This window comes from Lacerta agilis, chromosome 16, assembly GCF_009819535.1.
Source record: "Lacerta agilis isolate rLacAgi1 chromosome 16, rLacAgi1.pri, whole genome shotgun sequence".
NCBI classification, from domain to species: domain Eukaryota; kingdom Metazoa; phylum Chordata; class Lepidosauria; order Squamata; family Lacertidae; genus Lacerta; species Lacerta agilis.
The window spans coordinates 30692696-30715968 of record NC_046327.1 but is presented as its reverse complement, the minus strand read 5'-3'; the positions used below and the strand labels follow the sequence as shown (position 1 = coordinate 30715968).

General features: G+C 45.2%; 1 protein-coding gene across 1 annotated transcript in view; it reads right to left on the bottom strand.

Annotated features, from left to right (window-relative positions):
* The window catches only part of LDLR (low density lipoprotein receptor), a 29389-nt gene extending 23665 nt beyond the window's left edge, over positions 1–5724 (bottom strand). Inside the window, exon 1 of the mRNA XM_033173007.1 lies at positions 5442–5724. Within this exon, the coding sequence (XP_033028898.1) occupies positions 5442–5514 (73 nt within the window). The 5' untranslated portion in view covers positions 5515–5724. The remainder of the gene's footprint in view (positions 1–5441) is intronic.
* Between the last annotated feature and the right edge of the window lie 17549 nt (positions 5725–23273).

Genomic DNA, 23273 nt, shown 5'->3' with positions numbered 1-23273 from the left:
ACAAAATAAAAAATAAAAAAAATTCCTTCCAGTAGCACTTTAAGAGACCAGCTAAGTTTGTTCTTGCTATGAGCTTCCGTGTGCATGCACACTTCTGAAGAAATGTGCATGCACACGAAAGCTCATACCAAGAACAAACTTAGTTGGAGTTCCAGACCGTTTGCACAAAACATTAGCATTTGATAAGACAATTGGGATGCCCAGGTTGGACATCCTTCAATGCAGAACATCTGGGCAAACAATTACAATTAATACAAAGGAAGTTCATAGATATAGGTGAAGAATCGCTTCAGGAACGTCCCCTGGTTGCTGTCTGCCTCTGTGTTCTCAGGCAAGGGAGATTAAGGGGGCAGAGGAAATATTGAGAGTCACTAGGAGAGCCAAGGTGACTTTTGGATTGCTCTCCTGTACTACTTTAGACATGTAGGAGAAGAAAGGTGTTCTAAGAAAAAAATGGTGTAAGGAGCAGAGAGGAAGGGTGAAGGAGAGCTAAAATGGAGAGGCCAAGTCAAAATACACCCAAAAACCAAGGTCTGTGCACATATATGAAAGATGAGTTCTCCGCCAAGAGGAAATTGTTGTGGGAAAGAGTTTAGCAAATTCTAAAGAGGGATTAGATATGAACAGAAGAATGGCATCAGTAACGTCAAGCTGCTTTTGCAAGTCACCACCTGCCACCATTTCATGAACGTCCACCACCATTTTGCGATTGGTGGGCCTCAGTAATTTTCTGTCCTCTCATGTGGGGCTTGAGGGTAATAGGTTTCGAGACCCCTTATCTCTAGCGAAGACTGAAGTACCAAGGATAATTCAGTAATTTCGAACAAGTGGAGTTGGCAACTATAACAAAATGCACTGCTAAATCCAGCCATTCCTCCTTAATCGCAGGGGAAGGAGAGAAAACTTGTTAGATTAGGCTTGGCTCCCAGGTCCCTCAGGGAACTGGATTGGTAAACCTGAGGGAGTTCAAACCTAAAAACTCCTGAGGGAGTTCAAACCTAAAACACCTGGGCCTACCCTTGAAACACTACTGTGGAAAACCCAAATCCATTTGGCCCTGTTTTTATTTGGTACAAATTTATTTCCAATTCTGTCACTTCTTGGTCCCCTTACATTTTCAAAGTTTTCTCCTTGCATACAGACCGGGAACTTTTCCTTACACAAGTGGATGCGAGGGTCCTGGGTTGCTCTTAAAAACCCCCAGACTAAAACTCATGGAATTCATGTGGCCCATACATAGTTGGCTTTTTATGTTCATTTCCGCCCCCGCCCCCGTTTCTTTTTTAAAAGCGTACCAGAGTCATGAGCTTTGAGTTGCATTGATCACAAGGCGACAGTAAACTAAAGCAAAAAGAGGTTTCTTTCTGCTGGAAGGTGACCCCAGGCTGTTGTCAGACCGCAGCAAGACACCCAATCCAAGTTTGGAAGTTTTCAGTGGTTAATGGTGTACTGGGCTTGGATGAGCTCAAATATCACCTGATCTTGCCTCAAAGAAGAAGAAGAAGAAGAGAAGAAGAGTTTGGGTTTGATATCTCGCTTTTCACTACCCAAAGGAGTCTCAAAGCGGCTAACATTCTCCATTCCCTTCCTCCCCCACAACAAACACTCTGTGAGGTGAGTGGGGCTGAGAGACTTCAGAGAAGTGTGACTAGCCCAAGGTCACCCAGCAGCTGCATGTGGAGGTGTGGAGACGTGAACCCGGTTCACCAGATTACGAGTCTACAGCTCTTAACCACTACACCACACTGGCTGTTGTAAGAATGAGTAAGATCAAGAACGTACAGCATAAGCGCATACAGTGCCTGATTTTAACCACGGGTATTGGAAGAAATTTGAATCCAGGGAAGTACAGTTAGGATTCTAGCTTCCGAGAAGTAGCAATACCACCAAGATGTTGCCCTACCCAAAGCGACACAGTGGTACCTTGGTTTTTGAACTTAATCCGTTCCAGAAGTCCATTTGACTTCCAAAAACGTTCGTGAACCAAGGTGCGGCTTCTGATTGGCTGCAGGAGCTTCCTGCACACAATCGGAAGCCGCAGAGGCAGCACTGGGTTCCAAGGAACGTTTGCAAACCGGAACACTCACTTCCGGATTTGCAGCATTTGGGAGCCAAAACGTATGAGTACCAAGGCGTTCGACGACCAAGGTACGATTGTACAAGCTGCTAACTACGAAGTATCGCTTGTGACAACAAATGGCTGGAGTATGCATCATAAGAGGCCAAACCACATGCAAGCAGCAGGGTAGGATGTTGCAAACAGGAAGGCCACACCGTTAGCGATGGTCTCTGCATCACGACGTGGTTTGGGCAGGGCAGATGGATCGGCGTGCCTGCTGCTTCTTTCACAATTATCCATTTCCTCTTTTGATTCTAGGGCTAGCAACATTCCTCGCAGTGTTGAGAGAAGGTTGGCCAAGAGCAACTTGCAAACATCTATTGCTGCTCAGGATGAAGACGTTAGTCCAAAAACATCTGGGAGGCACCAGACTGGAGAGGACTTAAAGAGAACGATTTCCTCAGAACTCCTATTGTTCCTAAAGAGGAAGCCATGCTGTGGGAGTCGCACCTTCATATTACCGGAATGGCGAAAAGGGGTTTCAAAGTGGAGTTTCACTACAATGTCCAACAACCTCCTTTTGTAAACATGACTGAAGTTCACAGCAAAGTTTTTAAAGCAAATAGCCAGGACGCAGCCAAACTTGGCACTACTGTCCTTCAGAACTTTGCTCCCAAGGGGGCAGAAACGCCGTCCCTCAATAATTAACAGCTGCATGACAGGAGATATGCTGCCTTTCACATTAAAAGACTGACATGCAACTATCAAAAGTTTGCATAGTGTTAAGCTTTTGGAATAACAGCAAGGATCTAAACAAAATAAAAAATATAAAAATTTCATTTCAGTAGCACCTTAGAGACGAACTAAGTTTGTTCTTGGTATGAGCTTTCGTGTGCATGCACACTTCTTCAGATACGAAAGCTCATACCAAGAACCAACTTAGTTGGTCTCTAAGGTGCTACTGGAAAGAATTTTTTAATTTTGTTTTGACTATGGCAGACCAACACAGCTACCTACCTGTAACCAGCAAGGATCTAGGTCACTCCTAATGGGAGTGATGCCATTCATTTCTTCATCAACATATTAATGGTTCGGCGTCTTGTAGAACCAGTTAAACTTAAATTTAAGTTGCAATCAAGAACTGGAAAGACATCATAGGCTTCTTACACCGAACAGATGGGAGAAGCTGTCTCTACACATGCAAATGTTTGCAAGAGCGAGCACTTATTGGTTTGTACAGCTACAAGCGTACCGCTCAGCTAACTGTGCACATAGGAAGACGGATTGTACACTTGTTGAATGTAATGTGTGAATAGGCCTTATGAGCCCAGGACTGCCGGATTCTGTCGCCAGTTATAAAAAAGGAGGGCAACTCGGGAACTCAGGAGGCCACACACCTTGCGCTCTCTTTGACACCAAGGAAACTAAAACATTTCCTTAGCTGTCACAATGAGACACCAGCATGCTGAGGCTGGCAGAGGTGAAATGAGCGGAGGCCGATAGGCTGAAGGGTCCAAACAGAAACAAAACAGTCAGAGAATCCTTCACATTAAAGGAACTTTAGCCCACGTTTGCCAGAGGTGCCTTCCCAAGCCCAGGCGAGAGGGTGTTTCTTTCTCCGACACCCATTGGCGGATTGCAAAGAAGCCGACAAATGGCCCGTTTCGCCCACAAGCCAATGGGGAAGCAGAGCGTGTGGGGAAGGGGAACGAATGGGCGAGGGCCGGTTAGCGGGTTGGCTGGACTTTGTGCCGCTGAAGAGCAGAGGTGCCTCCCTTTCCAGCACGCACCTTCCGATAAACCCCACCCAACACTGACACTCGGCTCCCCTGCCTATCCCTTCTTCCACCCAAGTAATTGCTACTTCCAAAGGGGTAAATGACATCATTGCATGTCCTGAGATCCATACCCCTTTAAAAACAAAAGGGCCTGCGGTCATTCCTTTCCCCAGGTCTTCCCCCTTAAATGTCCAGGAGGTGCCATTCCTCTCTGCCATCAAACCACCATCGGTTTCCCAGACCTCTTCCTGCCCATTTTCAAAAAGACACAAGACGCTCTGCAGCATTTCCAAACATTCTTGCTTTCCCCGCCTCCCCACCCCACCCCAATATTGTTTTACACACAATCCCCTCCTGGTAAAAGAGTCCCACCTGGAGCCTAGGCTAGCAACCCTAATGCAGAGAGTTCCCTGCATGTGTCTTTGCTTCTTCTCAAAATCAAGTTTTATCTACTTCTTTCCATGTGCATGCCTGACCCCTCCTTACGGTGATGGGGGGGAGAGAAAAGAATATGAGCTTCCCCACAGGGAAGATTTGTGTCTTTAAATGAGCAACAAGAAAGGAAATAATGAAAGGAGGAGCAAAATAATCATGTAGGATCCTATTGTGAAATCATTTAACCTACCCCAGGGAAGCCTTCTCATTAACAGAACCGTAAAGGCTGGCAGGTAATAAATCATCCCTGGGGAGGGAATCTATTCCACCCAATATTATCATTATTATTGATTAAATTTACAGTAGCAAAATGCGGAATACAGTGACACACACATCCCAGGCTAAGGCCCCCACCCTCAATGAAGCCATTAAAGAGATGCTCAGACTTGGGAGGTCTTGCTCCTGAAGGATGGATGGCAATGCGCTGGCAGGAAAGGAGCCGCCCTATAAGCTCAGGGCGGGGCAACCAGAAGCAGACCCAGTCCTTCCAGTGGGCCCAGCCCTGAAACAGGTAGGGAAGAGAGATCACGTCCAGGCTGGGGGGAAGGAAGGGGTCGCGGGTAACCAGCAATCCCTCCCAAGCTCACCAAAGTTCATACCTGCAGAATCAAAAGCAGACGATGCTGTGGGGTGGGCAGATAAAGTCGGGGGGGGCAAAGAAAACTATTTGTAGCCCACCCAAGCATTCAGCTTCCAGTCGACGTTATTTAGGAGCCCGATATCTGGGGAGGGTTGTTACTGGATATGCTCTTGTTTAGAACACACACACCCCCCATCTAAAAGAAGCGGACTCAAAGGAGGGCTGCGGGGAACGGAGTCACAAAAAAAGCACACACCCCCACCCAGATCTCGGAAGAAGCAGGCTGAGCCACGGAAGGCCCGGCCTACCTCGCAGGGTTGTTGCGAGGGTAAAATGGGGGAGCGGCAGGATGCGCGCCACCTTGAGCTTCTTGGGGAGGAAAGGTGGGGATGCGAATACAATAAAGTAGATAAATACTGTACATAGATACATTTCCCTGGCCCCCGTCCCCGCCAGGCAACCCACCCTTAAGTGGGAAAGGAAGCCTTTTGCTACATGATCTTATTTTAAAGAGCAACGTCCCGCACTCTCGTTCTGCAAAGGGAAATATATATATATATATATTTTGAGATCGGGATAAGGCGCTTACCGTTTCCAGAAACCTGGGCGCAGAGCACAACCGCCAAGGCTAGCAAACGCGCTTGCAATCCACCGGGGCTCATCGTGACTCCCTCGGGCTACTGCTGCTTAATTTGCGCGTCCCTTGTCCTCGATCCCACCTGGAGAGTCCGCAGGGAGAACCGCGGCGCGCAAAAGGGGAGGCTGCCCGGCGATGGGTCCCTAAAGCGCCGCTTCTTCGCACGTGCGCGCACTTGCCCTGCCGAACCAGATTTGTAGCATCCTCTCCGCGCGGCTCCCCCATTCAAGCGGCGCGGGGGGAGGAGCTTCCAATGGGGTGATTTTCAAACCTCCCCAATGCAAGCGCGTGGGGGAGGAGTTGCGAACGCACCATGTGACGTCAGCGAGTTAACCCTTCTTTCGCCGATCCCTTCTCCTCACCCTGCCCCGCCCCTTTTGGGTGGGGTGGGGGATATCCGCCTTGCTTCGCGCCCAGGGTGGGTGTGAACGCGCGCGAGCGTTTCTTTTCCTGCTGGTATCACCCTATGCGCCTGATCTAGGGGGAAAAAAATATAGGGGTGGTTTGCTTTTGCTGCCCAACTCCTAATGGGACTCTGCGTCCCCCGATGGGTCGGAGATGAAGGGATGGAGGCAGGATGCAGGGAAAGCAAGGCAGATCTTTTTCTGTTGCAACAGAGCTCCTGGCAAGGAGGCAAGAGAGACGCCAGAACCTAAAAGAAACAAACATCTCTTTTAAGGATTTGCATTTTGGCATAGAGAAGGAGGAGGACATCTCCTCTACAAACAGGAATTACATCACACATAAAGCCAAGGGATATTGTTCCTGAGGATTTAGCAAGTTTCACATAGTTCCAGGCACAGTTTGCACAAAACATTAGCATTTGATAAGACAATCGGGATGGCCAGGTCGAGGTATAAATAATAATTAATTATAATTATAATTATCTGGACAAACAATGACAATTAATAGGAGGTTCATAGGAATCAATTCAGAAACTTCCCCTGATTGCTATCTGCCTACTTGTTCTCAGGCAGGGGGAATTAAGGAGGCAGAGGAAATATTGAGAGGCTTTAAGGAGAGCTAAGATGGCTTTTGGATTGTTCTGTACTATTTTAGTTTATATACTTACGTATGTGTGTTTACCTTGCGCGATTATCAACATTTATTCTATATTTGAGATCTAAGAGAATTCCTGTAACACGCCAAAACGCATTTGACACCCCGCGCTCTTTCCTCCTGCATTGCAGGCGGGCGGTTGGACTAGATGACCCTGGGAGGTCCCCTTCCAACTCGACAGTTGTGGGATTCTATCCCACCGCGCTTTGGGACCAAGAAAAGGGGGGCTCTGGGAGGAGCTGCAGAGGCTGCTTCATTTTAAACACGGGGAGGAGTTTGGCGCGGCTCGGGGAGTCTCGTAATTTGCTCCGGTATGAACGGAGAGCTCCAGCTTTAGTCTTACAAGCGGGGCCGGAAGGAAAACATTGCAGTATAATATAGCGAAACTTTAACAGTGGCCGTCACTTACGATTGCATGACTTTGTGCTTTTTTTTCTCACTCACGATTGCATGACTTTGTGCTTTTTGCACACTTCTTGGGCAGGGCAATTAAAAAGGAAAGTAGGTATGCCCTGTCAGTACATATGCCGCTGCTCCTCAACTACCAATCCGAATAGGTGTGGGTGTGGACTACTATGGTTTAATAACAGAATCACAGAGTTGGAAGGGGCCCCCAGGGTCATCTAGTCCAACCCCACTGCAATGCAGGTATCTTTCGCCCAATGTGGGACTCGAACCCATGACCCTGAGATTAAGAGTCTCAATGCTTTACAGACTGAGCTCATGTGGACAATGTCCAAATGTCCAAACTTAGACAAGCCCTGAGTTTGCCTTCAGTGCCATCACTCCTGCCCAAATCTGACTGGCTTCATGATGTTGTGAATTATCGCCGATTGACTACGAGAGCTTTCATATAGTGCAGATAGTCAACGTGGTGACCCTCAGATACTGTATTTATTGTACTACAACTCCTAATAGCTGCAGTCAGCATGGCCGGTGGTCAGGGATTATTGGACCTGTACTCCAACAATATTTGAGGGGCACCGAGATGTAGGGACACAAACGAAAAGGAGAGGAGGGAATTGCTGTATTCCAAAATCAATATAGATCAATATAGCAGCGCAGAATTTTTTTTTTATTCCTAATTGTAGTGAACCCAACAGTAGCCCAAGTGTTACCTAATTCATGGGTTCTCAAACCTTCTACTCCCCAAGGTCGACTTCAGATGGTTGGAAATTACTGAGCCCCACCAGCCACAAAATGGTGCCGTAGGGCAAAACCCATCACAAAATAGTGGCAGAGGGAGGCAGCATCTGGCATCAGCGGGCAATTACTGACACCACTTTCTCTTGATATCTAATACACACCTATGGAAATGGCTAAATTCTTTGCCACGGTGTTGTCCTTGTGGCAAGGAGTTCCAAAGCTCAGTTTTTCCTCAATCCAAGTACAGACACTGGTTCTGGGGGTATTGCATGGGTAGCCAACATGGGGTTCTGCAACTCCCATCAGTCTGAGCCAGTATGGCCGATTTCCAGAGATTAGGGGACTTGTAGTCCAACAATATCTGGAGTTGAGGACACCACTGTATGTATTTAGTTTCTCTATTTAGGCAGCATTTGCTGGTCCAGAGGCTCTACGTGGAGAACCCTCTCATGCTTCTCAAAGTATTTTTACCCATCTCCTGTAATTTCTTCTCCCATTCTCCTTTCACACTCAATTTGTACCTTCTTTCCATCACTCGGCCGCACCAGTTTCTTCCGTTCTTCCTTCCTGATCCCTTTACATTCACTTCTGCCTCCTGTAACAACCTTCCTCTCTTACTCCTTTCCTTTCTATTCCTATTTTATGAACTTAATAATTAATAATAATAACAATTATTATTTGAGATCATCTTCTGAGGCCCTCCTACGTGTGCCTCCTCCTCGAGAGGTCCTGAGGGTGGCAACACGAGAACGGGGCCTTCTCTACAGTGGCTCCCCATCTGTGGAATGCTCTCCCCAGGGAAGTTCGCCTGGTGCCTTCATTATACACATTTAGGTGCCAAGCAAAAACATTCCTTTTTAATCAGGCCTTTGGTTGATTTGATTGACATCCTATGCCCTTTTAAAATGTTCTTTTTGGGGTGGTGTTGTTATTGAGTTGTTTTTATTTTGATTATATATAATATTTTATATTTTGATTTTGTTCTGTGGACCACCCCGAAGAAGAAGAAGAAGAAGAAGAAGAAGAAGAAGAAGAAGAAGAAGAAGAGTTTGGATTTGATATCCCGCTTTTCACTACCTGAAGGAGTCACAAAGCGGCTAACATTCTCCTTTCCCTTCCTCCCCCACAACAAACACTCTGTGAGGTGAGTGGGGCTGAGAGACTTCAGAGAAGTGTGACTAGCCCAAGGTCACCCAGCAGCTGCATGTAGGGGAGCGGGGAAGCGAACCCGGTTCACCAGATAACGAGTCTGCTGCTCTTAACCACTACACCACACTGGCTCTCCAGACCTTTGGGTATAGGGTGGTATATGAATTCAATAAAAAAGCAATAAATAAAGATTTTATCTCATTTTCAAATTTCCTTCAACAGCTCCTCTGCCCTTTCCCCTCAGAGAGTCGGTTGACCTTCCCTACCTAAAACTCCTCTTTACTCACCACCCAAATCCTATGGTTTGGCTAGTGAGTCAAACAAAGAGGAGGCACACAGCATCCGAAGGCCCGCTGTTTAAGAAACACCGACTCTACTTATCATCACAAAAGAGGAAACATCATCCGAAAAAGATGATTGGGACATGAAGAAGTTCCTGTTTGTTTTGTACTGTGGAACATTCATTTCAAGATTTCGGTAAACGTAAGCCACAGAGGAGAAGCTTGCTAAATAGCACAGGGCCAATAAGATTTACTCAGATGGCAACTCAGCTGATATCAGTGAGACTTAACTCCCATGATGTGTGCTTCTAAGTCAGTGTTTTTCAACCTTTTTTGGGCAAAGGCACACTTGTTTCATGAAAAAAATCACGAGGCACACCACCATTAGAAAATGTTAAACAATTTAACTCTGTGCCTATATTGACTATATATAAAGTAATTATCTTGAATTTTTCAATTTTTCCCACGGCACACCAGGCAACATCTCGCGGCACACTAGTGTGCCGCGGAACAGTGGTTGAAAAACACTGTTCTAAGTAGACATGCACAGGATTGTACTACAAGACTCCCAAGTCACGTGGAAGGAACAAAGGAGTCTTAGCATACTTTAGCAAAAAGGCATAATACTTTTGCCACTATGGTTAATAGAATCTGCGCATAAACTATATGTTCCTCTCCATGTAGTGCCATGTAGTGATAGATTTCTCATAGAGTATCATCAGAGTTTAGAAAACACCACGACTCTTTTTGAAAGTGTAAACAAAATTAAAAAAATAAAGAAATTCCTTCCAGTAGCACCTTAGAGACCAACTAAGTTTGTTCTTGGTATGAGCTTTCTTCTTCAGATACACTGAAACAGAAGTCGCCAGACCCTTATATATAGTGAGGGAGTGAGGAGGGGTATTACTCAGAAGGGTGGTGGGAATGGGTGATTGGCTGATGGGTGTGGAAAACCTGTTGACGACTGTTAACGACTGCAGTTGGTCTTACAGGAAAAGGCAAGGGGTGAGATGGCTAAAGATAGCTTTGTCATGTACAGGTGAAACTCGAAAAATTAGAATATCATGGAAAAGCAATTGTTTTCATTAGCTACTGGAGTTTAATATATGAGATAGACTCATGACATGCAACGTGAGATATATCAAGCCTTTGTTTGTTATAATTTTGATGATTATGGCGTATAGCTGATGAAAACCCCAAAGTTGAAATTGTTAATTTGGGGTTCTCATCAGCTGTACGCCATAATCATTACAATTATAACAAATAAAGGCTTGACATATCTCGCTTTGCATGTCATGAGTCCATCTCATATATTAGTTTCACCTTTTAAGTGGAATTACTGAAAGAAACGAACCTTTCCACAATATTCTAATTTTTCGAGTTTCGCCTGTATAATGAGATAAGAATCCATTGTATTTGTTCATACCAGGTCTCTCCATGGTTTTAAGTTTGGTAATGAGTTGCAATTCAGCAACTTCTCTTTCCAGTCTATTTTTGAAATTCCTTTGTAGTAAGACAGCTACTTTGAGATCTTGTATAGAATGTCCTGGGAGAATGAAGTGTTCTCCTACTGGTTTCTCTGTCTTGTGATTCCTGATATCAGATTTATGTCCATTTATCCTTTGGCGTATTTGAAAGTGTAGATCACGGTGTACACTAAGGTCCTTGAGAAAGGAGCACAAAAAAGCCCTTCAGTGTCTATTTTTGAACATCGGCCAGCCTCCAAGTTAAAGAGGCACGTTAAAGAGTTGTCATACACAACTAGGCAGACACACAAGCAAATGCCGCCACAGCTGGTTGATCTCTGGATGTATCAAAGGTCCACATGGCCCACTCAAGGCTCAGCCACACATCCTCAAAAAACATATATTGAGATCGGGATAGGAATTGTAAGTCCTTTGGTCACCAGACCTGGAAGGATCCCCCCCCTATAAAATCCTTTCTCTGCTGGCAAGGATGAATAAGCTGCTGTGGCCCTGCCCTATATCCCACCTGGTTGTCATGGAATATCTGTTGTCAGGGCTCTGTGACAGCGTTAGCTGCACACCTGACGGGTGCCCTAAGCAATAGGAGAGCAATATCTCCTCGTGATGCTGGGAGGAAAGCTTGAATGAGGTTTGTGTGAGGAGGGGGCAACACTGGATAGGAAACCTTAGAATGTCATAAGCAAACAGAAGACAACAAGGCGGTACCATCTCTCTCTCTCACACACACACACAATTTAAATTACTCATTTTACATCCTTAAGGTATCAATGACTTCCCTTCTTCTCTTTCCATGGTTCATTTTACATATCATGTTGTTGTTGTTGTTTAGTCATGTCTGACTCTTTGTGACCCCATGGACCAGAGCACGCCAGGCACTCCTGTCTTCCACTGCCTCCCGCAGTTTGGTCAGACTCATGTTGGTAGCTTCGAGAACACTGTCCAACCATCTCGTCCTCTGTCGTCCGCTTCTCCTTGTGCCCTCCATCTTTCCCAACACCAGGGTCTTTTCTAGGGAGTCTTCTCTTCTCATGAGGTGGCCAAAGTACTGGAGCCTCAGCTTCTGGATCTGTCCTTCCAGTGAGCACTCAGGGCTGATTTCCTTCAGAATGGATAGGTTTGATCTTCTTGCAGTCCATGGGACTCTCAAGAGTCTCCTCCAGCACCCTAATTCAAAAGCATCAATTCTTCGGCGATCAGCCTTCTTTATGGTCCAGCTCTCACTTCCATACATCACTACTGGGAAAACCATGGCTTTAACTATACAAGACCTTTGTTGGCAAGGTGATGTCTGCTTTTTAAGATGCTGCCTAGGTTTGTCATCGCTTTTCTCCCAAGAAGCAGGCGTCTTTTAATTTCGTGACTGCTGTCACCATTTGCAGTGATCATGGAGCCCAAGAAAGTAAAATCTCTCACTGCCTCCATTTCTTCCCCTTCTATTTGCCAGGAGGTGATGGGACCAGTGGCCAAGATCTTAGTTTTTTTGATGTTGAGCTTCAGACCGTATTTTGCGCTCTCCTCTTTCACCCTCATTAAAAGGTTCTTTAATTCCTTCTCACTTTCTGCCATCAAGGTTGTGTCATCAGCATATCTGAGGTTGTTGATATTTCTTCCGGCAATCTTAATTCCAGTTTGGGATTCATCCAGTCCAGTCTTTCGCATGATGAATTCTGCATATAAGTTAAATAAGCAGGGAGATAATAATACAGCCTTGTCGTACTCCTTTCCCATTTTTGAACCAATCAGTTGTTCCATATCCAGTTCTAACTGTAGCTTCTTATCCCACATAGAGATTTCTCAAATCATAAATCCCTGCATATTCTACAGAAACTATACCATTCAGTATTCCATTATTACACCCATCAAAACTTATTTACACAGTTGAATTTATCTTAATGCTGCCAGCGTTTTCAGCTGTACACAGACAGACAGACAGAAATTTTATTGCGGCTATAAGCCCATATAGACATATAAACATAAACATAACGAGGAACAAAGCATAAAAACACTGGGATACACAGAAATCACAATGACAGAATATCGTACCACGGCCGTCAGAAGTAAACCTACATCCGGTAGTATTAAAACTGCAATCTAGAGGGAAATGTTAAAAAAAAAACACCTTTATTAGTCATGTAGTTGGCCGTTTCACATTTTTTGGGACAAAGCAGAGTTTAAAAACCTTGCCACTTGCAAGGTTATATAAGGATCATTGTCTTGCGAAATTAGGGCAAGGTGAGACTCTGCTGGCATACCCACAATTTTCTGAATTATTGGTCTTAGTAAATTTGCCCGGGCCTCACTGTGCAGAGGGCAAGAAAAGATTATGTGATGAAGTGACTCCGTCGACTTATTGTCACAGACACATGAAGCAGAAACTAGACCCTTAGAAAATCTATGTCTCAAGACATTAGAGGGAAAGGCAAATTTAATAAACGTGCTTTAATAAACGGAAATCGATGAGAAGCAGTGGCGAGAGAGGATAGGTATGCCGGACCATGATGTAATGGAGTAATAACCATGTTCTGAGGCGAACAGACTCCCCCACCCAACGTAATATTACGATGTAACTCATTATCATCCATTCTCTGTTTGATGAGTCTTTTTGCTGAGACAAGGTCTAGTTTTAGGGAACCTGACGGAGAAATTCCAAACAGCCAAAGTTTGGCGTGGATTTTGCTGGCCCAAGGACTAATAAATTCATCACGCCAGAGACGTTGAGCAAGATGGTGGTTTGGTAGTCTGTGCCAGAGAGTTAGCCGATAATTAAAAACTCGTTTCCATAATAGAGTCTCTAGTGAGGGAATCTTTAGTTCCAACCGTATGGAAGCATTACTCACACACGGAGGAAGCTTTAGGAGGCGGCGAAGGAATTGATGTTGCAGCGTCTCCAGGGGTGCAAAGTTTATCAAGGCGGCCCAGAGAGGGGCGGCATAAGTAAGAGTGGCAACTACTTTTGAGTTAAACACCTTTAGAGCCGAGGGGATATGTAATGCCCCATCCGCAAAGAAAAACTGAAGAAGTGCATGGGATAAGGATTTGCCCTTCGTAAGTAAATATTGAATTTGAGATTTCCAACTCAGATTATATTGAAAAGAGATCCCCAAGTATTGGAACTTAAGGACCTGTTCAACTGTACAAAGCTATGATGTTGGGAAAGATGGAGGGCACAAGGAGAAGGGGACGACAGAGGATGAGATGGTTGGACAGTGTTCTCGAAGTGACTGGCATGAGTCTGGTCAAACTGCGGGAGGCAGTGAAAGATAGGCGTGCCTGGCGTGCTCTGGTCCATGGGGTCACGAAGAGTCGGACACGACTGAACGACTGAACAACAACAAAATTCTTCTCTAAACGTATGTGCTTCTTGTTCTCTCGTTCTATATGTTAAGTCTGCAAGCTGCACATATTCTGTCAACTTAAGTTGCCAATCTTCTTTGGTTCAGACTTCACTCATTTTCCACTTCGGGGCTAACAAAACACAGGCCACAGTAGTGGCATACATAAATGACCTTTTTTTGACACCTGGGAATTTCAGTCTGAATTATCCCCAACAGAAAGGACTCTGGATTTTTTGGGGAAAGTACTTTTAAACGCCACCCCCCCCCCAATTCATTATGGATCTTTTCCTAATACTTATTTTCCCTTTTACAAGTCCACCACATATGAAAGAACGTTCCCTCCACCTCTTTGCATCTCCAGCACTCATCTGATTCAGTCTTATACATCTTAGCAAGCCTAAAGGTAAAGGGACTCCTGACCATTAGGTCCAGTCGCAGACGACTCTGGGGTTGCAGTGCTCATCAAGCTTTATTGGCAGAGGGAGCTGGCGTACAGCTTCTGGGTCATGTGACCAGCATGACTAAGCCGCTTCTGGCAAACCAGAGCAGCGCACGGAAACGCCGTTTACCTCCCCGCCGGAGTGGTACCTATTTATCTACTTGAACTTTGACGTGCTTTCGAACTGCTAGGTGGACAGGAGCTGGGACCGAGCAACGGGGACACACCCCGTCGCAGGGATTCGAACCGCCGACCTTCTGATCGGCAAGCCCTAGGCTCTGTGGTTTAACCCACAGCTCCACCTGCATCCCACTCTTAGCAAGCCTGCTCTGAGTTAAATACCATCTGTGAATCATTTTCAAGTAGTTCTCCTTTAAAGAGTAAAATCTATATTGTGAAAGGTGGTGTCAACTCTCACTGGCTTCACCCCTTAAGGGTCCAATGAAGCCAGCACCCTATTTTGGTCCGGGAGGGTGGAGACCTAACCCTTCCTAACAGATGTCGGAACTCTTCAATCTAATGTTGTTTAATTTATTGAACAATTGGAGGAGAAAGTTAATATTACTTTCCTCATGGACCTCTGCTACCCCCCACCTGCAGTCTGCCTCTTGCTGAGGCACCACCCAAATATATAAACTCCCAGAGGGTTTCCCTCCCAAACATGAAAAACCTCTTAAAGGGATATCACCACAACTCCCTCTTTTGATATAAATACTGATATTTTAAGGTACAATAATTGTTTTTCAAATATATTTTGAAGACTTCCCATTTTGAGATAAATACCTGCTTTGGTTTACAAGATATCTAATTCTGCATATTCAGCCATATTTCTGCATATGCAATATAATTCTGCATATTCTAACCTTGAAGGAACTTTGTCACTCTTCCAGTTTGCTGCAATAAGAACTCTTGCTGCAACTGTGGCGTATAAAAAGATCTCTCTTACCTTTTTGGGAATGTCTGAATCTATAATTCCCAAAAGGAAGGCTTCTGTTTTTTTATTAAAGGAGATTTTTAGCATTTTTTTTCCAGTTCTAGACAGATATCCTCCCAGAACACCTTAATTTCCTTACACTGCCACCACATGTGGTATAGAGTACCTCATTTTTCTTTACATCTCCAGCAATTGCTTGGGACACTTTTATACATTTTAGAGCGTTTCCAAGGGGCAAAGTACCACCGATGTTGCATTTTTAGGAAATTCTCTCTCAAAGTGTAGCAAGCTGTGAATTTCCAATTTGTTTTCCACAGATTTCCCCACTTGGTCATGGTTATTGTGTACACAAAATCCTGAGACCACTTAACCATAGCCGTTGTGACCTCCTCCTCCTTGACTTCCCAGTCGGTACACCGTAGAGAGGGTTTTAGTTTTGGAATTCACCAAATCAGATTCGAATCTGGAAATTCACCAAATCAGATTCGAATCTGGAAATCTCTTTTGCAAAACCCTTCTGTTTGTCAGATTTGAATGTCTCAAATAATTGGTCGTATTGGAACCAATCAGATATGTACTCTCTTATTTCCTCAAAACTTTTTAACTTTAATTGGTTATCTTCTTCCTTTAAGAGTACTTTATATGTTGGCCAGACTCCCTGAGTATTTTTCTTTTTCACCACATAGGCCTCTATTGGGGAAATCCACCAAGGAACTTTGGGCTCAAACAGGTTTTTGTATTTCTCCTAGATTGTAAATAACGAATTCCTGACAATATGATTTGAAAAATTTCTATGAACTTTAGCTTTCCCATAGACCAAGTATGCATGCCACCCCATCGGTTATGAAAACCCTCCAAATCTAAGAGGTCCGAATCTTGCAGCATACACCACTCCTTTAAGCAGGTGAAGCAGGCTGCATCATAATACAATTCAGATTGGGCAGAGAAAAGCCTCTCCTGCCTTTTATATCAATTAAAATTAGATATTTAATTCTGGGTCTTTTCCTTTGCCATAAAAATTTAGAAATATCTTTTTGCCAATTCTTTCATGGATTTCAGTGCCTCATTTGGTGCAGAGTGGTATGGGCTATCTAAAGGTAAAGGTAAAGGGACCCCTGACCATTATGTCCAGTAGTGTCCGACTCTGGGGTTGTGGTGCTCATCTCGCGTTAATGGCTGAGGGAGCCAGCGTACAGCTTCCGCAACAAGGGGCCAGCATGATAAAGCTGCTTCTGGCAAACCAGAGCAGCGCACGGAAACGCCGTTTACCTTCCCGCTGGAGCGGTACCTATTTATCTACTTGCACTTTGATGTGCTTTCGAACTGCTAGGTGGGCAGGAGCTGGGACCAAGCAACGGGAGCTCACCCCGTTGTGGGGATTCGAACCGCCAACCTTCTGATCAGCAAGCCGTAGGCTCTGTGGTTTAACCCACAGCGCCACCCGTTGTCTATGGACCAGCAAATGCTGCCTAAATAGAGAAGCTAAATACATGGGTAGCGAACATACAGTAGTGCCCTCAACTCCAGATATTTGTATTCCCAAGTAGCGAGTTATGTTTCCTATATCCTTCTGTTGTAAGAAAAACTGCTCCTCTTTCCTTATGGGGTATCCTGCTGCTGCCTCAAGAATTGCAGCAGGCATTCCCCCCCCCCCACAAGAAGGGCCAAGGGCAGAGGGGAATTATAGCTTGTCTTTGATCACCAGGCTAGCAATCCTTCTGGAGGGACGTACGCAACACCCATCTGAAGGTCCTTGTGATTCCTGACCTGCCACAGCATCACAGAAAGCCTTGGTGAGCTTAATTGTTTATCTGCCCTTGAATCATTTGCGATGTTTCCAGAGAAAGCAGCGTCCAAGGCCCGGGAATTCAAGGAAAGTACGTTATGAGTGAGATAACTTCTGGCGGTCAAGAGGAATCTAACAGCATTGAGAGACCACAGGGATGCCCTCCATGCCTTAAACATTTTTGGTCTTTTCAGCTGTTTTGGAGGAGGTTATCACTGATTATTTTCCAGCATTACAAACTCTGGCCTGTCAATTTCGTTGTGTGAGCGTGTGTGTTTTTTGTTTTTGTTTTTAATCCCCTGTGATCGGGTGTCTTCTCAATTATATAGCAATTGCAATTCCTTGGGTGAGATTCAACCAGGGCCAGTTCACTCTTGAGGCAAAGAAAGGCAACTCAGGAGATAGGATCACACCGCTCCTCTGCAGCACATCGGTTCCTTGGCAAATAGGAGGTGATGCTGGCCTCCTCCCACTCTTGTTCCCAATGTAGATATTCACTCCCCGTTTCTTCCCTGGCACGGTGGTCAGGCATCATTTTGAGGTGCCACAATGTCCTGGGCTGGCCCTTGATTCAACTCACGAGTTCTGTCGATGGAAGCTCTGCTCAAGGACTTCTGCTTATGCAATGGGGCTTTCTTCCACTCTCCTCCCCACCCCACCCCACCAAACGAAGTTGGCTCTTGTGGGGTCAGGAGTACCCCTGGAACAGCACAAGGGGGTGCAGAGGAGGGATTGTTCCATACGGCAAGCCAAAATGCTTGCACCTGCAAAATGACAGAGTAACATTGAGTTCCTTCCATATTATTGCCAGGTGGTTTCCCCCCCCCCCCCATTGATTGCATTGTTTAAATGGAACAGTCTGCTTTCAGCCACCAGATTGCAGTCTGGATATTTTTATTTGTCCTTTCAAAATGACTGCAAAAGCAGGAGATGGAGAAATCGCAGCTTCTCCTGCGTGGCCTTTTCATTTGCCTGCCTCCCCTATCTGTTCCGTGGTGTGTGGGCTTCATAGAACAAAAGACCGGCAGAGAGAAAATGGGCTGGAGAAAGAGAAACCACCCCTTCCTGCTTTAATAGTCAAGAGAAAAGGGCAGAAATAATCTCTAGGCTGCAATCTGACACCCACAACCCTGCCCTTGCATTGACTTTGCATGGGAATGGGGAAGGAGGCATCTAACAAACCTTGTCAGTGGAGGTCCTGCGGAAGGGCTTCCAAAGGCACCATGGGGCTTCCCCACCTCTTCCTGTCATGTACCACACCTGCCACTGGCCCTGGAGAGGTCAGGAGGAGCCCCAGAATAGAGCGCAGGGTGAGGGAAGGGGAGGACTATTCTGTCTACCAAGTTGTTGTGCTTGCGCCAGCAAAGCGTGACATCAAATTCCATTTACAGGTAGGTAGCCGTGTTGGTCTGCCATAGTCAAAAAAAAATAAAAAATAAAAAAAAATCCTTCCACTAGCACCTTAGAGACCAACTAAGTTTGTTATTGGTATGAGCTTTCATGTGCATGCACACTTTGTGTATCTGAAGCTATGGTTTTCCCAGTAGTAATAGATGGAAGTGAGAGCTGGACCATAAAGAAGACTGATCACTGAAGAATTGATGCTTTTGAATTATGGTGCTGGAGGAGACGCTTGAGAGTCCCATGGACTGCAAAAAGATCAAACTTATCCATCCTTAAAGAAATCAGCCCTGTGTGCCCACTGGAAGGACAGATCCTGAAGCTGAGGCTCCAGTACTTTGGCCACCTCATGAGAAGGGAAGACTCCCTAGAAAAGACCCTGATGTTGGGAAAGATGGAGGGCACAAGGAGAAGGGGACGACAGAGGATGAGATGGTTGGACAGTGTTCTCGAAGCGACTAGCATGAGTTTGGCCAAACTGCAGGAGGCAGTGAAAGATAGGCGTGCCTGGCATGCTCTGGTCCATGGGGTCACGAAGAGTTGGACACGACTGAACGACTGAACAACAACAAGGTGCTACTGGGAGGAATTTTTTATTTTTTATTTTGTTTTGATCAAATTCCATGTTTACTTTTTCCAAAGTGGTGCATGCTATTAAAAATGGAAAGTGCCCATGGTTCAGCAATTTCCCATGCTGGAGTATGTTGCACATAGAGCTGTACTAGGCCAGCGGAGGCATTAAGAAAGCAAGGTTCAAGGTAGAACAAAACAACAACAACAGCCCAGAGTCCTTTCTGTTGGGGATAATTCAGATTGAAATTCCCAGGTGTTATTTATGTATGCCACTACTGTGGCCTATGTTTTGTGAGCCCAAAAATGGAAAATGAGTGAAGTCCCAACCGAAGAAGATTGGCAACTTAAGTTGACAGAATATCTGCTGCTTGCAGACCTAACATATAGAATGAGAGAACAAGAAGAACATACGTTTAGAGAAGATTGGAAAATGTTTATTGAATATATGGGGGGGGGATTGTGTGCACCTGAAAACGTTGGCAGCACTGAGATAAATTCAACAGTGTAAAAAAGTTTTGATGGATGCAATGGAATACTGAATGATTTAGTTTTTGTAAAATACGCAGGGATTTATGATATGCAAAATGAACCATGGAAAGAGAAGAAGGGGTCGTTGGTATTTTAAGGATGTAAAAATGAGTGTTTTAAATTGTAAAACAGAAAATTTAATAAAAATTATATACAAAAATAAAATAAAATAAAATAAAATAAAGCAAGGTCCAAGGCAGAACTGCGGCTGGGACAAAACCTCTCACACAGGGATGGAATGAAATGCACTGCACAGGAAAAAGGAACTGGGTTAATCTTGTGAATTAAAATAGCAAGAGGGCATAGACCTGCAAAGTTCACAGAGCTGGAGCCTCTTGCACCTTTAAGAGTTGCATAGAAGGGAAAATCCTGCCAGGTGCTGCTTTCTCTATAATTGCAATAATAGGATGGGAGAGCCAACTGTCTGTTGCAGGAGTGCAGCTGTCCATCTCTGAGCATAAGCTCTTGATTTTAATGGCACTCACTTCCTTTTGACCTTGAGCCAAATTGAATAGGCAGGGCAATACATGAAATACATGCTTGCCCCATTCTGTGGCGGCAGGGAGCTAATCTTTACATCAACAGAACATACGGAGGAGAAGAACAGAAGAACAAAGTCACTCCATAGCTGTGATCCATAGCTTTTAAATAGGTTTTGTAGCTCAATTGGATAACATGACAGCCGTTTAAGTAATCACCCTCATTGCATCAGTATTTGCTCAACATGGCATGCCTACCGTAGTACAAACAGATAACTCACATCAGTTTGATGGCTGCAAGTTCCAAGGATTTGCAAAGCTAGATGGGTCTATCCACAAAACGTCCAGCCCAAGGTATCTACAAAATCCAATGAACTTGTTGAGAATGGCCTAGCAAAGAGATTCCTAAAGAAAGCTATGAACTCACATGCAGATTCTTATTTGGCATGTCTTACAGAACTGGTACACACAGCACGGCCTCTTCCCAAGAAAACTACTGCTCAATAGAAAATTCATCACAAGAGCTGGAGTCTCTTGTATCTTTAAGAGTTGCAAAGAAGGGGAAATCCTGCCAGGTGCTGCTTTTGCTATAATTGCAACATACCATTTGTTATCATCCGCCTGTTCTGCAGTTAAGGACTTCTTGGATCATTCTTTTTCTAGCTCCTTCCCTTTGACCTTACCGCCTTGGGTGACCCTGCTGGGAGTAAGAGATTCCCGACGGCTTGCAGTGATTCTTCAACATCAACTTCGTTGGACTGGTCAAGTTGTGCAGATGCCTGATTGTTGTTGTTGTTCAGTTGTTCAGTCGTGTCCGACTCTTCGTGACCCCACGGACCAGAGCACGCCAGGCTGATTTCTTTAAGGATGGATAAATTTGATCTTTTTGCAGTCCAGCACCATAATTCAAAAGCATCAATTCTTCAGCGATCAGCCTTTTTTATGGTCCAGCTCTCACTTGCATACATTACTACTGGGAAAACCATCGCTTTAACTATACGGACCTTTGTCGGCAAGGTGATGTCTCTGCTTTTTAAGATGCTGTCTAGGTTTGTCATCGCTTTTCTCCCAAGAAGCAGGCGTCTTTTAATTTCGTGACTGCTGTCACCATCTGCAGTGATCATGGAACCCAAGAAAGTGAAATCTCTCACTGCCTCCATTTCTTCCCCTTCTATTTGCCAGGACAGGAGGTGATGGGACCAGTGGCCATGGTCTTAGTTTATTTTGATGTTGAGCTTCAGACCATATTTTGCGCTCTCCTCTTTCACCCTCATTAAAAGGTTCTTTAATTCCTCCTTACTTTGATTATCATCTTTCAAAACAACTATTCTATTCTAAACTTAACAACGGAAAGCGTAAAGCTGGTGGTCAACAAAAGAGGTTTAAAGACTGTCTGAAGGCAATAAAAAAAGTAGTATAAACACCAACAATTAGGAAACACTTGCCTGCAAATGCTCCAACTGGAGAACAGCCTTTACCAAAGGTGTCATGGGCTTTGAAGACGCTTGAACTCAGGATGCAAGGGAGAAATGTGCTAAGAGGAAGGCACGCTTGACAAATCCACACCGTGATCACCTCCCACCCGGAAACCAATGTCCCCACTGTGGAAGGACGTGTGGATTCAGAAATGGACTCCACAGTCACTTACGGACTCATTATTAAAACCGTGTTTATGGAAGACCATCTTACTCGGCTACAAGTGATGGCCGAAGAAGAATAGCAGTAATAGGATGGGAGGGCCAACTGTCCATTGCGGGAGTGCAGCTGTCCATCTCTTAGCATTAGCTCTTGTTTTTAATGGCATTATCTTCCTTTTAACCATGGGCCAAACTGAATAGGCACTAGTAGGCAGGGCAATACATGAAATACATGCTTGCCCCATTCATATAGAATGTGGCGGCAGGGAGTTAATCTTTACATTAACAGAATATGTGGAGGAGGAGAACAGAGTCACTCCATAGCTGTGCTCCATAGCTGTTAAATAGGTTTTATCCGCCAAACACCAGTGTCAGAGATTAATTGATTACCGGTAATTGCAGGAGGAACATTATGCCAATTTCAGGGACAGGAGCAATTTCTGAGTGATCGTAGGATTTCAGATGTGCCCTGACATGCTGAAACTCTGCCCACGTACCAGTGATAGCAGCATAAGTTGGTTTACACCATGGCAGTGTAAAAGGGAGAGTGAAACTGGCATGTATTTGCATTCCACACACACTAGGTTAGCCTCTCCCAAGCTAGTCTTTTCCTGATGTTTCAGCCCAAGTCAGCGCAGCCAATGGTCAGGGATGATGGGAGTTCAGAGCATCTTGAGGGCACCAGGTTGGAGAAGAGTGTACAATCCTGTCTTCATCCAGCAAGTATGCTGTTGTTGGCAGGGAGATGATGTGATGGAGAAAGTTTCACCTGCTACGTTTTCACTTTCATGTTGCTCTTAATGGCAAAGGAGCAAGAGTGGTGAAATAACATTTAATTCCTGGCAGCCACACTGAGCTCATCACATTAGGCAATGCTCCTCAACAGCGAGCCAAATATTAATTTTTCCAGGTGCGGTTAGGATCCCTTCCTATGTTGCAGCAAACACTTGCTAGTGCTACTGCTTGATGAGATTAAACTGTCGCTTCAAACAGTGGCGGAGGAAGCCTCTGCACTGCCCGGGGCAGCGTGTGGAGGACCCCCCTGGGAGTGGGGCGTCGTGATGTCACGACGCATGTTGTGACGGGCTGCGCATGTGCGGAAATGCCGTGCATGCGTAGTCCATTGGCCCGACACTGCTGCTCCCACGACGACCGGGCGGGCCGCTGGATGGGCGGCAGCTTGTGGGCTGCCCTGTCTGTGCTGCTTTACGGACGGGGCAGCCCCACAGCGGGGAGTGGCGGGAGGAGCCACCAAGTGTCACCTCCCCTCCCCTGGAACCCGGGGCACAGCATCCTCTATGCCTTGCCCTTCCTACGCCACTGGCTTCAAATTATTGAGTCGGGTCTAGGCCATCATACTCAGAAGCTGACCCAACTGAAATCTATTTACTCGAATCTAACGCTCACCTTTTTTGGCCAAATTAATTTGCGAAAATTAAGGTGCACATTAGATTTGATGGCACATTTGCATTCACCAGCAAATAATTTTTTTGGTTTCAAGGTTCTGAAAATTCAGGTGCGCATTAGATTCAACGGCGCATTAGACTCGG